Source organism: Tachyglossus aculeatus, chromosome 6 (assembly GCF_015852505.1).
Source record: "Tachyglossus aculeatus isolate mTacAcu1 chromosome 6, mTacAcu1.pri, whole genome shotgun sequence".
In the NCBI taxonomy this organism is placed as follows: Eukaryota; Metazoa; Chordata; class Mammalia; order Monotremata; family Tachyglossidae; genus Tachyglossus; species Tachyglossus aculeatus.
Window position 1 is genome coordinate 11,647,780 of NC_052071.1, and position 15,578 is coordinate 11,663,357.

The 15,578-nt window shown below is 50.0% G+C and overlaps 1 protein-coding gene across 3 annotated transcripts in view; it reads right to left on the bottom strand.

Annotated features, from left to right (window-relative positions):
* The window catches only part of LOC119930093 (rho GTPase-activating protein 20-like), an 89,395-nt gene that overhangs the window by 18,690 nt on the left and 55,127 nt on the right, over positions 1-15,578 (bottom strand). For 2 of the 3 annotated variants that reach the window (XM_038748552.1, XM_038748551.1), the window contains exons 9-13: positions 14,630-14,812; positions 8,325-8,503; positions 7,561-7,722; positions 6,213-6,322; positions 1,158-1,347 (exon numbers count right to left, since the gene is read on the bottom strand). In XM_038748552.1, coding sequence (XP_038604480.1) covers positions 1,158-1,347; positions 6,213-6,322; positions 7,561-7,722; positions 8,325-8,503; positions 14,630-14,812 — 824 coding nt within the window. The remainder of the gene's footprint in view (positions 1-1,157; positions 1,348-6,212; positions 6,323-7,560; positions 7,723-8,324; positions 8,504-14,629; positions 14,813-15,578) is intronic. The other variant, XM_038748553.1, reaches the window with a different exon arrangement.

Sequence of the window (15,578 nt, forward strand, 5' to 3'; positions counted from 1 at the left end):
TATGTGCTTCCCAAGTGCTTAGTACAGTGCTCTGCACACAGTAAGCGCTCAATAAACATGATTGAATGAATAAATGAATGAATGTATAGTAAGCGCTTAATAAATGCCATTATTATTATTATTATTATCCCCATTTTCCAGATGAGGTCACTGAGGGTCAGAGAATAATAATAATAATGATGGCATTTGGTAAGCGCTTACTATGTGCAAAGCACTGTTCTAAGCGCTGGGGAGGATACAACACGATCAGGTTGTCCCACGTAGGGTCACAGTTTTAATCCCCATTTTACAGATGAGGGAACTGAGGCCCAGAGAAGTGAAGCGACTTGCCCAAGGTCACACAGCAGACATGTGGCGGAGCCGGGATTAGAACCCATGACCTCTGACTCCCAAGCCCGGGCGCCTTCCACTGAGCCACGCTGCTTCTCTTAGCTAAAAGGCCTCAGGGTTAGAGTTGAGAAGGCAAGGCAGAGCAGGAAACCTCAAATGGCTTCGGTCTCTGAGAGGCCAATACAGAAAGTGGCAGAGGGTTGGGGAAATTGTGAGCCCCATGTGAGACAGGGACTGTGTCCCTGTGTCCCTGATTATCTTGTATCTACTCCAGAGCTTAGAACAGTGCTTGACACATAGTGAGCGCTTAACAAATACCATCATCAATCAATCAATCAGTGCAGCCGGGGAGACTGAGGCTAGGTTCAGGAAGAACTTCCCAACTGGTGGGCGGTCGAAAAGTCTGCGAGGTGGAGTCTCTTTCCCAAGGGCCGAGACTGTCTGTGAGGCCTCTAGACTATACGCTCGTTGCGGGCAGGGATGTGTCTGTTTATTGTTATATTGTACTCTCCCACGTACTAAGTACAGTGCTTTGCACACAGTAGGTACTCAATAAGTGTTCTGCACTCAGTAGGTACTGGTGGTATTGACACCTGTTGACTTGTTTTGTTTTGTTGTCTGTCTCCCCCTCCTAGACTGTGAGCCCACTGATAGGAAGGGATCGCCTCTATACCTTGCCTATTTGCACAGTGCTCTGCACACAGTAAGTGCTCAATAAATACGACTGAATGAATAAATACGATTGAGTGAATGAGGCAGTGTGTGGAGGGGTGTGGTCCTCCCGCCACAGGGGGCTGGACGGATTGACCTCCGGAGGGCTGCGTTACCTTGCCGGTGGATTTGCTCTCCTCCCGCGGGCAGGCCGGGCTGGGGGGCCACAGCATGTTGGGGGCAATACAGAGAGCCAGGTTGAGAGCGTTCATCTGGTTCTCGCCGGCGTTGGCCTCGATGCGGCGCAGGACCGTGAAGAGGAGCCGTAGCAGCAGGCGATTGGCTTCCGGGAGCTTGCCCACCAGCCTGCGGGGACACGGGGCCCGACAAAGGGGGCATGGGGGAAGCCGGCCAACGGGGTCGGCTTCCATGGCAGCAACCCACCCAGTCCCGCACCCACCCGCCGGAAGCCCTCTGAGACTGTGAGCCCACTGCTGGGTAGGGACTGTCTCTATATGTTACCAACTTGTACTTCCCAAGCGCTTAGTACAGTGCTCTGCACACAGTAAGCACTCAATAAATACGATTGATGATGAGACAGGAGCCCATCTGAGCCAGATCCCGCTGTGGGGCTCCTTGCTACTCTTCCACCGCTTCTCTCTTTCCTCTCGTGGCCTCAGCAGGGGCCCTCCTCTCTCCTCCTATCTCTTTTTTTGGTCTCTCTCTGGCCTTCTGTTTCTCTCTTGGTTCCTCTCCCCAGCTCTCTATTTCTGTCTCTCTTGGTGTCTCTCTCTCTCTCTCTGGTTCCCTGTTCTTCTCTCTCTTGATCCCTCTCCGAGTTCCCCAGTAGAAAGCAGAATCTGGAGAGGAGAGGAAAGCCATGGGTTTGTGTGGCCAAGAGCCCGGCTTTGGATTTGCACCAAAGTTTAATGGATTTGAAGTCTTGCCGTGCTCCGATAGCTAATGGAGAGTGGCTAAGGTGTTTTTTTTTATTTCATTTCCTATCTTGATCCATCTCCCCAGTTCCTGTTTCTGTCTTTCTTTGTCCCTCTCCCCAGCTCTTTATTTATGTCTCTGTTTGTCTCTCTCTCTCTAGTTCTCTTTCCTTATCCCTCTTGGTCACACTCCCCAGCTCTCCATTTCTGTTTCTCTTAGTCTCTCTCTCATTCTGTTTCTGCCTCTCTCAGACTCTCCTTCTGGCTCTCTATTTCTGTATCTCTTGTCCCCCTCCTCCCCAGCCAGCTCTCCATTTCTGTCTCTCTTACACTCTCTCTGTCTCTCTTGGTCTCTCTACGGTTCTCTGTTTCTCTCTCTCTTGGTCTCTCTACCCAGCTCTCCATTTCTGTATCTCTTAGTCTCTCTCATTCTCTGTTTCTGCCTCTCTCGGACTCTATTTCTATCTCTCTTGTTCTGCCCTCTCTCTTTTTCTGTATCTTTGTCTTTCTTAGTCTCTCCATGGTTCTCTGTTTCTATATCTCTTGGTCTCTCATTCTCTGTTACCATCTCTCTTTGTCTCTCCCTCTGTTTCTGTCTCTTTTGGCCTTTCTCTCTGGCCTTCTCTTTAGCTCTGTTTCTGACTCGTCATATCTCTCTTGTTCTCTGTTTCTCTCTGTTTTGGTCTATCTGTTTCTTACTCTTTGTCTCTCTCATTCTCTCTCTCATTATCTGTTTCTGCCTCTCTCAGACTCTCCCTCTGGTTCTCTATTTCTGTATCTCTTGTCCCCCTTCCCCCCAGCCAGCTCTCCATTTCTGTCTCTCTTACTCTCTCTCTGTCTCTCTTGGTCTCTCTATGGCTCTCTGTTTCTCTCTCTCTTGGTCTCTCTCCCCAGCTCTCCATTTCTTTATCTCTTAGTCTCTCTCATTCTCTGTTTCTGCCTCTCTCGGACTCTATTTCTATCTCTCTTGTTTTGCCCTCTCTCTTTATCTGTATCTCTGTCTCTCAGTCTCTCCATGGTTCTCTGTTTCTATCTCTCTTGGTCTCTCATTCTCTGTTACCATCTCTCTTGGTCTCTCTCTCTCTGTTTCTGTCTCTTTCGGCCTTTCTCTCTGACTTTCTCTTCAGCTCTGTTTCTGACTCGTCGTCTCTCTCTTGTTCTCTGTTTCTCTGTTTTGGTCTATCTGTTTCTTACTCTTTGTCTCTCTCATTCTCTCTCTCATCTGTTTCTGCCTCTCTCAGACTCTCCCTCTGGTTCTCTATTTCTGTATCTCTTGTCCCCCTTCCCCTCAGCCAGCTCTCCATTTCTGTCTCTCTTACTCTCTGTCTCTCTTGGTCTCTCTATGGCTCTCTGTTTCTCTCTCTCTTGGTCTCTCTACCCAGCTCTCCATTTCTGTATCTCTTAGTCTCTCTCATTCTCTGTTTCTGCCTCTCTCGGACTCTCTCTATTTCTATCTCTCTTGTTTTGCCCTCTCTCTTTTTCTGTGTCTCTGTCTCAGTCTCTCCATGGTTCTCTGTTTCTATCTCTCTTGGTCTCTCATTCTGTTTCTATCTCTCTTAGTCTCTCATTCTCTGTTTCCATCTCTCTTGGTCTCGCTCTCTCTGTTTCTGTCTCTTTTGGCCTTTTTCTCTGGCTTTCTCTTCCGCTCTGTTTCTGACTCTGCATCTCTCTCTTGTTCTCTGTTTCTCTCTATTTTGGTCTATCTCTCTGTTTCTGACTCTTCATCTCTCTTGTTCTCTGTTTCTCTCTGTTTTGGTCTATCTCTCTGTTTCTATCTCTCTCGATCTCTCTCATTGGCTCTCTGTTTCTGTCGGTTTTGGTCTCTCGGCCTCTCTCCAGCTATTTCTGTCTCTTTTGGTCTCTGGCACTCTGTTTCTATAGCTCTTGGACTATCTCTCAGCCAAGTGCGGCCTATGGAACCCCCACCCAATCATGGGAAAGCTTCCCTTCATCCTTGACCTGTTCCTGATACAGTCAGTGCTCCTCGCTCTCCCTAGATGACATTGTCTCCCTTGCTGCTCTCTCTAGAGGGGACCTCACCTTCTTCCACTTCCCAAGACTCACTGGGAAAGGAGAAGTTGACTTCCTTCTTGCCCCCCAATATGTCTTTCAAACAATCCCACCCCCTCATCCCTCTCTTCCCCTTCCTCTGAAGCCCATATCATCCGATTCTATCATCCACCGCAGTTACTAGATAGGGTTATCTACTGCTCCCCTCTCCCCCGCCCCCCCCCTCCAGCTTTCTGATAACTTTCACACTCTTCTTCTCTCATTCTCCAACCCTAGAGTGACCCTTGGGGATTTCAACATCCCCGTGACCATTCCCAACACCCCTTCCATTGCCCGTTTCATCTCATTCATCAACTCCACTGACCAGCTCCACGCCATCTCACCCACTCACCAACCTGGACGCAGATCAGATCATCTGTAGCCACTCCACAATCTCCAACCTCACCAGTTCTGAAATTCCACTCTCTGATTGCAAACTCCTGAATTTCCTCCTCTCCCAAAAAACCCTCTTCCCACTGCAAATCTTTCCTGTTCCTCTTCAGAAATCTTCAATCATTTGACACCATCCAATTTTCTGGTCATCGTACCTCTCTTATCTTCTCTTGACACCCAAATCAACACTGCCGTCTTAACTGAACTCAATTCCCTTGCTTCCCTGTCCCTCTGCTGATCTCACGCAACCAACAGACAACCCTAAATCACCCCTACGGTACACTTCCTCTGCTCTAGTGGCAGAAAACTAGACACCAGGCTGACACTGCCCATCTCAAATTCGATGGAAAAAGCAGCTGACCCCCTACAGATCTCCCTCCTACCATTCCTCTCCAAATTCCTCAAGTGAATTGTTTACACCCACTTCCTCCACTTCCTCTCCTCCAATCCTTAACTTCCTGTAATCTGGCTTCTGTCCCCTTCACTCCATGGAAACAGCCCCTTTTAAAGGTCACTAATGACCTCCTTCTTGCCAAATCCAATGATCTCGACTCCATCCTAATCCTCCCTGACCTCTCAGCTGCATTCAAACATGGCCTCCTTCTCCTAGAAACACTATATAACTCAGCTTCACTGACATTGTCCTCTCGTGGTTCTCCTATCTCTCTGGCCACTCGTTCTCTGTCTCTTTCATAGGCTCTGCCAATGCTTCCCACCCTCTAACTGTGGTAATTAGTCAAGGCTCAGCTCTGAGTCTCCAGTGCCTCGGAGAATTCATTTGCTCCCACAGCTTCAAGTCTCATCTCTAGGCAGATGAAACTCCTTCCTCCTTCATATCTAACAGACAATCACTCTCCCCATCTTCCAAGCCTTACTAAAATCACATTTCCTCCAAGTGGCCTTCCCCAACTAATCCCTCATTTCCTCTTCTCCTACTCCCTTCTGCATTGTCCTTGCTCCCTTTATTGAATTTGCTCCCTTTATTCACCCCATCCTCAGCCCCAAGGACATTGTCTATTTTTATTACTCTATTTATTTATTTTATTTGTACATATTTATTCTATTTATTTTATTTTGTTAATATGTTTTGTTTTGTTGTCTGTCTCCCCCTTCTAGTCTGTGAGCCCGCTTTTGGGTAGGGACTGTCTCTATATGTTGCCAACTTGTACTTCCCAAGTGCTTAGTACAGTGCTCTGCACACAGTAAGCGCTCAATAAATACGATCAAATGAATGAATGAATAAATGTCAACCAACTCCACTGAACTGTACTTTCCCAGATATTTAGTGTAATGCTTTGCACATGGTAAGCACTCAATAAATAACACGGATTGACTGACTGTTTGATCTCTATCACAGGTGCTCTGTTTTTCTCTCTCTCTTGGCCTCTACTTTGATCTCTCTGTCTATCTGGGACTCGCTCTCTGGCTCAGTTTTTGTCTCTTATTGTCTATCTCTGGCTCTGTTTCTGTCTATCTTTATCTCTAACTTATATTGTACTCCACCAAGAGCTTAGTGCAGTGTGCTCTGCACACAGTACGTGCTCAATAAATACGAATGACTGACAATAAATATGATTTATTAACTTCTGTCCTCTCTCTCTCTCTCTCTCGCTCACTCTCTGGTTCTCGGTTTCTGTCTCTCTGAATCGCCTTTTCGGTCTCTCTTTCTATATGACTCTCCTTCCGTCTCTGTCTCTATCTCAGTCTCTGTGGTTTTCCGTTTTGGTTTCTCTCCATCTCCTCCTCTCTGTCTCTCTCCAGTCCCACTCCCGCCCCTCATCTCCACTTTCCCGTACTCCACTGGGCTCCAGCCTTCCCTACTGATGCTCTCTGGGTTCTAGCAGGGAAACCCACCTTTTGATTGCTTTGATCTTACTCCCTCGGTTTTCAGTGTCCACCGCCTCCATCCATAGCCCGTGCATGTCTGAGGATAGAACACTGTCAGGTATATTTCGCAGAAAATCCTGAATTAAATACATATACGCAAAGCAGTCTGGTCAGTGGTGGGGTCTTGGCTCCTGAGCACCCCTAAGTTTCAAACATCGAAAGAGAGAAAAGCACAACAAGACATCTCCCTCCCATACGCCGGCCTCCCAAGCCCATAACATGCATCCCTCCCAAGCCCATGGTATCAATCAATTATCAATCAATCAATCGTATTTATTGAGTGTTTGCTGTGTGCAAAGCACCCCTGGCCACCTCAGGTGGGGACTTCAGGCAGCTTCAGAAGAGGACCCTTTGCTGCCTCATATCTGACAGACAATTACTCTCGGCCCACTTCAAAGTCTTATTGAAATCACTCCTCCTCGTAGAGGCCTTCTCTGACTATGCCCTCCTTTCCTCTTCTCCCTCTCCCTTCTGTGTCACCCTGACTGGCTTCCTTTATTCACCCCCCCTCCCAGCCCCATGGCATTTATGTACATATCTGTCATTTATTTATTTCTATTAATGTCTATCTCCCCCTCTTGACTGTAACCTCGTTGTGGGCAGGGAATGTGTCTGTCTATTGTTGTATTGTAATAGTAATGATGGCATTTATTAAGCACTTACTGTGTGCAAAGCACTGTTCTAAGCGCTGGGGAGGTTACAAGGTGATCAGGGTGTCCCACGGGGGGCTCACAGTCTTAATCCCCATTTTACACATGAGGTAACTGAGGCACAGAGAAGTTAAGTGACTTGCCCAAGGTCACACAGCTGACAATTGGCAGAGCTGGGATTTGAACCCATGACCTCTGACTCCAAAGCCCGTACTCTTTCCACTGAGCCACGCTGCTTCTCTGCTGCTACTCTCCCAAGTGCTTAGTTCAGTGCTCCGCACACAGTAAGTGCTCAATAAATATGACTGACTGACGCAGGAGGGGTTAAGTGCTGCTAACCCCGAGTTGTGGGGCAGGGTTAGGTTTTTCCCAGGGCCCCAAGAAGAGGATGTCTGCTTACCATTTCTGGCTCCCCCATCAGGAATCAGTTTGGGTGTTTGCGGGGGTTTCTGAGTTAGTGGACATGATGCTGGCCCAGAGACAATCTTTTTATGGTATTCTTTAAATGCTTACTATGTTCCTGGCACTGTACTAAGCACTTGGGGGGAGATAAAATGACCTCTCTCAACCTGAGAGTGTCTTGGTCCAAAAGCCCATGGAGTGGGCCTCCCTCCAGGAAGCCCATTGCAAGCCCGAAGCCAGCCGGAGTCCGTGGGAGTGCTTACGGTGACGAGGGCCGCGGCCAGTAGGACGGACTCAGCGCCCAGTGGGATGCGGACACCCGAGTTGAGTTTCTCCTTCAGCTCCTTGCAGGATTTGGCGTTGGCAGAGCGGCGGAAGATTCCCTGCGTGGAGGGCCCCCGCTGGTACAGCAGCAATAGCAAGTCCTGGGGGAGAGCCGGGCAAGGCCAGGCGAGGGACGGAACAGGGCCGGGAGGCGAGGATTACCCAGGAGATCCCAGGATGATCCCGTGACGAAGGGGGAGAAGCCCATCTTTCCCAGCCCCCTTTACAGCTCTGGGCCTCCAGATCTACCCGAACCCAGATGAGAAGCTAGACCCGGCCTGGAGGGAAGACTGGATGGTGGGGGAAAAGGGAGCTGGCTGCCCCCCATTCCTGCCTCCCAAGTTGGGAGCCTCCCAAGCCTCCCAAGCCCTGGGAGGAGCAGAGGGGCTGGGGCAGCAGCAGGAATTGAGGGAGTGTGGGGCCTCTCTCTGTCCTGCTGCAGGGCCAGGTTGAAGCATCCTTTGGGCAGACAGGTACGATTGAGTCCTGGGGTGCCGGGGTGATCCGGCTCAAAGTGGGAGATGGCGAACCTCCGTCCCATGACCTCCACAAGGTTGTCCCACTGTTTCCCCATGGCTCTCAGTAAATGTAAAGTTTAGGGTCAGGGGCACGATTGGGATCAGACCCTTGGGCCCCACCTCCCACCTTCCCAACCCTGAGGCCGGTCAGGGAGGGTCAGTGGCTGGGCACTGGGGAGTCTCACCAGTATAGGCTTGGGCAGGGCTCCGTTTGGGCAGATGGACGTCAGCGACAGGCCGAAGAGCTTGTGGGGCGTGGTGGGCGAGCCAGTGGCCGGGCTGGCTGAGGGCGAAGGCAGGCTCTTCCTCAGGGCCCAGTCCATCAAAGACTTTTTCCTCCGAAGGAGCTTCTGCAAAGGTTCTGCTGGGGGGAGCAGGGCACTGGGTCAATGCAGGCGGGTGGCTGGCTGGGCTGTAGGAGATGCCCCAGCTCCAGCTAGGCCCGGGATAGAGACTTCCAAGGCGGGAAGGGAGCTCTGGAACTCAGGCCCTCTGGCCCCCGGCAAGGGCCGGATTTCCAGGTTGGAAACACTCCTTCCTTTCATTCATTCATTCATTCATTCATTCAGTCAGTCAGTCAGTCAGTCATTCAATCATATTTATTGAACACTTACTGTGTGCAAAGCATTCATTCATTCATTCAATCGTATTTATCGAGTGCTGACTGTGTGCAGTGCACTGTACTAAGTGCTTGGGAAGTACAAGTTGGCAACATATAGAGACGGTTCCTACCCAACAGTGGGCTCACAGTCTAGAAGACTGTTAGAATATAACAACAAACAGACACATTCCTGCCTGAAATGAGTTTGCAGTCTAGAGGGGGAGACAGACATTAATATACATATTAAAGAGAAGCCGCGTGGCTCAGTGGAAAGAGCAAAGGCTTTGGAGTCAGAGGTCATGGGTTCAAATCCTGGCTCTGCCAATTGTCAGCTGTGTGACTTTGGACAAGTCACTTCACTTCTCTGTGCCTCAGTTACCTCATCTGTAAAATGGGGATGAAGATTGTGAGCCCCCCGTGGGACAACCTGATCACTTTGTAACCTCCCCAGCACTTAGAACAGTGCTTTGCACATAGTAAGTGCTTAATAAATGCCATCATTATTATTATAAATAAATAATAACAGATATATATAGTATATTCATTCATTCATTCATTCAATCGTATTTATTGAGCTTTTACTGTGTGCAGAGCACTGTACTAAACACTTGGGAAGTACAAGTTGGCAACATATAGAGACAGTCCCTACCCAACAGTGGGCTCACAGTCTAGAAGGGGGAGACAGAGAACAAAACAAAACATGTTAACAAAATAAAATAAATAGAATAAATACGTACAAATAAAATAAATAAATAGAGTAATAAATACGTTCAAAATATATACGTACACAGTATATATATATGTATACTGTGGGGATGTGAGGGAGGATGAATGAAGGAGCAAGTATGAGTGTGACTGTGAGTGTGACTTCTAGACTGTGAGCCCGCTGTTGTGTAGGGACCGTCTCTATATTGCCAACTTGTACTTCTCAAGCGCTTAGTACAGTGCTCTGCACACAGTAAGCGCTCAATAAATATGACTGAGTGACTGAGTGGTGCAGAAGGGAGTGGGAGAAGAGAAGAGGAGGGCTTAGGGAAGGCTCCTTGGAGGAGGTGTGCCTTCAATAAGGTTTTGAAGTGGGGGAGAGCAATTATCTGTCTGAAATGAGGAGGGAGGGCATTCCAGGCCAGAGGTAGGATGTGGGCGAGAGGTCGGCAGTGAGATAGACGAGATTGAGGTACAATGAGAAGGTTAGCGTTAGAGGAATGAATCATGTGGGTTGGGGTCGCCGCTGGGGCCAAGTCTGGATACAAGTCAGTCCGGTCCAGTCCTCCTGGATCTGGCAATCAATTAATCAATCAATCGTATTCATTGAGCACTTACTGTGTGCAGAGTACTGTACTAAGCGCTTGGCAGGAGTGGGGGAGCCTCCCCTGAGAAGCAGCGTGGCTTAGTGGAAAGAGCCCGGGCTTGGGAGTCAGAGGACGTGGGTTCTTATCCCAGCTCCGCCACTTGTCCGCTGTGTGACCTTGGGCAAGTCACTTAACTTCTCTGTGCCTCAGTTACCTCAGCTGTAAAATGGGGATTAAAAGTTTGAGCCCCTCGTAGGACAATCTGATTACCCTGTATCTACCCCAGTGCTTAGAACAGTGCTCGGCACATAGTAAGTGCTTAACAAATGCCATAATTATTATTATTATTATGAGGGGGCAGGAAGGGCCAGGGAAGCAGCACCAGGGGCTATGGAGAGAGGGGAAGAGACTTGGGGCGGAGTGGGAGTGGAGAGGAGAAAGGCATTTGAAAAGCCCTACTGAGAGCTCACCTCCTCCAGGAGGCCTTCCCAGACTGAGCCCCCTCCTTCCTCTTCCCCCCATCCCCCTGCCTTACCTCCTTCCCCTCCCCACAGCACCTGTATATATGTATATATGTTTGTACATATTCACTATTACTTATTTTACTTGTACATATTTATTTTATTTATTTTATTTTGTTAATATATTTTGTTTTGTTCTCTGTCTCCCCCTTCTAGACTGTGAGCCCGCTGTTGGGTAGCGACCGTCTCTATATGTTGCCAACTTGGACTTCCCAAGTGCTCTGCACACAGTAAGTGCTCAATAAATACAATTGAATTTGGATATTTTTTAAAAAAACCCTGATGACTTTCCCCAGCCCCGCCGCAAGTGAGTCCATGGCCAGAGCAGACCTAGGGGGCTTCCTCTGCAACTCCTGGAGGGGGTGGACCTCTGGACTCCCAGGGCCAAACTCACAGGGCCAGACACCCAGAGCTGGACACACAGAACCAGACAACCAGGATTGGAAAGCCAGGACAAGAAACCCAGGGCCAGACGCCCAGGGACAGACACCCAGAGCTGGACACACAAGGCCAGGCTACCGGGGCCAGAAATCCAAGGCCAGGAGTCCAGGGCCGGGCACCCAGGGCTGGGCATCCAAGGCCAGACCCTCCAGCTGCCCAGAATCCAACACCAGGGTCCATCACCCAGGGGCAGACACTCAGGATCAGACACCCAGAGAGCCGGACGCGCAGGGCCAGACAACCAGGGCCAGAAATCCAGGGCTGGACACCCAGGGGCAGACACCCACAGCTGGACACACAGGGCCAGACTACCAGGGCCAGAAGCCCAGGGCTGGTCCAGAGGTCCAGACCTCTTAAAAAAACCCTGCTTGGCGTGGCTCAGTGGAAAGAGCCCGGGCTTTGGAGTCAGAGGTCATGGGTTCAAATCCCAGCTCTGCCAATTGTCAGCTGTGTGACTTTGGGCAAGTCACTTCACTTCTCTGGGCCTCAGTTACCTCATCTGGAAAATGGGGATTAAGACTGTGAACCCCACGTGGGACAACCTGATCATCTTGTAACCTCCCCAGTGTTTAGAACAGTGCTTTGCACATAGTAAGTGCTTAATAAATGCCATTATTATTATTATTATCTAAGGCCAGACACCTAGGACCGGACACCCAGGGCCAAACCCTCAGGGCCGTATGCCCAGGGTCCTACGCCCATGGTCCAACACCAAGGGTGGACACTCAGGAACAGACATCCAGGGCTAATAATGATGGCATTTGTTAAGCGCTTACTATGTGCGAAGCACTGTTCTAAGCACTGGGGGGGATACAAGGTGATCAGGTTGTCCTACGTGGGGCTCACGGTCTTCATCCCCATTTTACAGATAAGGTAACTGAGGCTCAGAGAAGTGAAGTGACTCACCCAAGGTCACACAGCAGACGTATGGCGGAGCCAGGATTAGAACCCATGACCTCTGGCTCCCAAGCCCTTGCTCTTTCCGCTGAGCCACACTGACACTCAGGGCTGGATGCCCAGGTCCGGACAGCCAGTCGGTCAGTCAGTCAATCGCATTTATTGAGCGTTTACTGCGTGCCGAGCGCTGTACTAAGCACTTCGGAGAGGACAACGCAGCAATAAACGGGCACATTCCCTGCCCACAGTGAGCTTACAATCCAGAGGGAGAGCTAGACATTAATATAAATTAAAAAACTACAGCTTTGTACATAAGGGCGGGGAGGGGGGATGAATAAAGGGAGCCAATCAGGGTGACACAGAAGGGAGTGGGAGGAGAGGAAAGGAAAAGTTAGGAAAGGTCTGTTGGAGGAGATGTGCCTTCAATAAGGCTTTGAAGCCGGGGAGAGCGCTCGTCTGTCGGATGTGAGGAGGGAGGACGTGGGTGAGAGTTTGGTGCCGAGATAGACGAGATTGAGGTACAGTGAGAAGGTTAGCATTAGAAGGGCGAGTTGTAGTCGGAGAGTAACGAGGTGAGGTAGGAGAAGGCAAGATAGTTGAGTGCTTTAAAGCCAATGGTTAGGACTTTCTGTCTGATGCGGAGGTGGATGGGCAACCATTGTATGAAGCAGCGTGGCTCAGTGGAAAGAGCCCAGCTTGGGAGTCAGAGGTCGTGGGTTCTAATTCCGGCTCTGCCACTGGTCAGCTGAGCGACTTTGGGCAAGTCACTTCACTTCTCTAGGCCTCAGTTACCTCATCTGTCAAATGGGGATTTAGACTGTGAGCTCCACGTGGGACAACCTGATTACCTTGTATCAACCCCAGCGCTTAGAACAGTGCTTGGCACTTAACAAATACCATTATTTTCTAGACTGTGAGCCCACTGTTGGGTAGGGACCGTCTCTATATGTTGCCAATTTGTACTTCCCAAGCGCTTAGTACAGTGCTCTGCACACTGTAAGCGCTCAATAAATGCAATTGAATGAATGAATGAATGAATGAATGAAACACAGACAAAACGTTTTTGTAGAAAAATGATCAGAGCGCAGAGTGAAATATGGACTGCAGTGGGGAGTGACAAGAAGCTGAGAAGTCAACGAGGAGGCTGATGCAGTAATCAAGGCGGGACTGGATAAGTGGCTGAGTTAATGTGGTAGCAGTTTGGATGGAGAGGAATGGGGAGATTTTAGTGAGGTGGGACCGACAGGATGAATATGTGGGTTGAATGAGACAGAGGAGTCAAGAGTCTTCTAGACTGTGACCGTCTCTATATGTTGCCAACTTGTACTTCCCAAGCGCTTAGTACAGTGCTCTGCACACAGTAAGTGCTCAATAAATACAACCGAATGAAAGAATGAATGAATGAAGAATAAAACCAAGGTTACAAACTTGTGAGACAGGAAAGGTGGTGGTGTTGTCTACATTGATCGGAAAGTTATGGGGAGGACAGGGTTTGGGTGAAAAGAAAAGAAGTTCTGTTTTGGCCAGGAAAAGCTTGAGGGGACAGGAGGACATCCAAGGAGAGATTTCTTGAAGGCAGGAGGAAAGACTGCAGAGAGGGAGAGAGATCAGGGCTGGAGATGTGGATTTAGGTATCATTCACAAAGAGGTGGTAGTTGAAGCTAGTGGAGTGAATGGGTTTTCCAAGGAAGCAGGTGTAGATGGAGAATAGAAGGGGACCCAGAGGTGAACCCTGAGCGACTCTCACAGTTAGGGGGTGGGAGGCAGAGGAGGAGCCCATGAAAGAGACTGAGAATGAGAACTGAGAGAGACAGGAGAACCAGGACAGGACAGTGTCGGTGAAGCCGAGGTTAGATAACGTTTCCAGGAGAAGGGGTTAATCGACATGTGTTGAAGGCAGCTGAGCGGTGGAGGAGAACTAGAATACAGTAGAGGCCTTTGGATTTGGCAAGAAGGAGATAATTGGTGACCTCTGAGAAGGTGGTTTCTGTGGAGTGGAGGTGGAAGCTAGATTGAAAGGGGTCAAGGAAAGAATTGATCCCTAATTGTAGGCAACTCGCTCAAGGAGTTTGGAGAGGAATAATAATAATAATAATAATAATAATAATGATGGCATTTATTAAGTACTTACTATGTGCAAAAGCACTGTTCTAAGCGCTGGGGTAGATACAAGGTAATCAAGTTGTCCCACGGGGGGCTCACAGACTTAATCCCCATTTTCCGGATGAGGTAACCGAGGCCCAGAGAAGTGAAGTGACTTGGCCAAAGTCACACAGCTGACAAGTGGTGGAGCCGGGATTTGAACCCATGACCTCTGACTCCAAAGCCCGGGCTCTTTCCACGGAGCCACGCTGCTTCCCCTAATGGTAGGAGGAAGATGGGGCGATAACTGGAGTGAGCCGTGGGGTCTGTGGGACTTTTTTTTTAGGATAGGGGAGACATGGGCAGGTTTGAAAGCAGAGGGGAAGAAGTCATTGGTGAGCAAACAGTTGAAGGTGGCAGTTGGGGAGGGTAGATGGGAGGGGACAAGAGTTTTGATAATAATAACGATGGCATTTGTTAAGTGCTTACTATGTGCAAAGCACTGTTCTAAGGTGTGAAGGAGTGGGACTGGATGCCCGGGTGGAGGGGTGGGTTTTGAGAGACGGCATGAGATCTCCCCTAGAGATATCGCTGGGAAAGACGGGAGAGTTGAAGAAGGGGCAGGAGGGGCCAGAGTCAGGTCTGCAGGCTCTCACCTCTCTGCAGCTGCGGAGGGCCCTGGGTTCTGGGCTTCAGGATGAACCGGCACGGTGGGCCCTTGGCGAGCTGGTCCAGGGGGGAGTTGGTACTGGGCTGGGTGGCACCGCCATTGGCACCGGGGGGCCGGTCGGCCGCATCCCGCAGCGAATTCAGGGCGATGCTGAAGGGGTGCTCGTGTCCTGGGGGAAGTAGGAGAAAGGGGCGTCTGGCAGGAACCGGATTAGTTCAGTGTGGGGGACGGGGTGGAGCTGGGGAAGAAGGGCCGGCCCCAGAGGTCATCATACCCATCCCCCTGCCTCCATCTTAGTTCATTCAACTGATTGAATGCATCGATTGAATGAATGACTGAATGAATTCAATTCAATCGTATTTATTGAGCACTTACTGTGTACAGAGCACTGTACTAAGCGCTTGGGAAGTACAAGGTGGCAACATATAGAGACGGTCCCTACCCAACAGTGGGCATCTTGGCCCCCGAGAGTCTCTGGTTTTTACTGAGGGCTCCAGCCACGCTCGCTGTTGGGAAGTGCTTCCCTATGTCTGGCCTAAGCTTCCCCTGCTGCAGAATCACTGACCGCTCCTTTTGTCTAGTGCCCAGTGAGTCTGGAGAGTCTCTCCCCTCTCTCAACCAATCTCCTCTCATCTCAGCGCCCGTCAGCCTCTCCTCTCCCGGCCCGGGGTCGGGATTTGGTCCCTGGCCTCAGACGGTGCCCGGCTGGCATGTGGCTGCTGCTCCACCCTGGGTCAGATCGTGGGTCCCCGCAGAGGCTCCTCGGCCTCTCGGCTCCAACCCGAGTCGTGCCTGGGCTGGGCTGGGCTGGGTTGGCTACTAACCGTGGACCTGGGGTCACTTCCCAGAGAAGCAGCATGGCTCAGTGGAAAGAGCACGGGCTTGAGAGGTCAAGGGTTCAAATCCCGGCTCCACCAGCTGTCAGCTGTGTGACT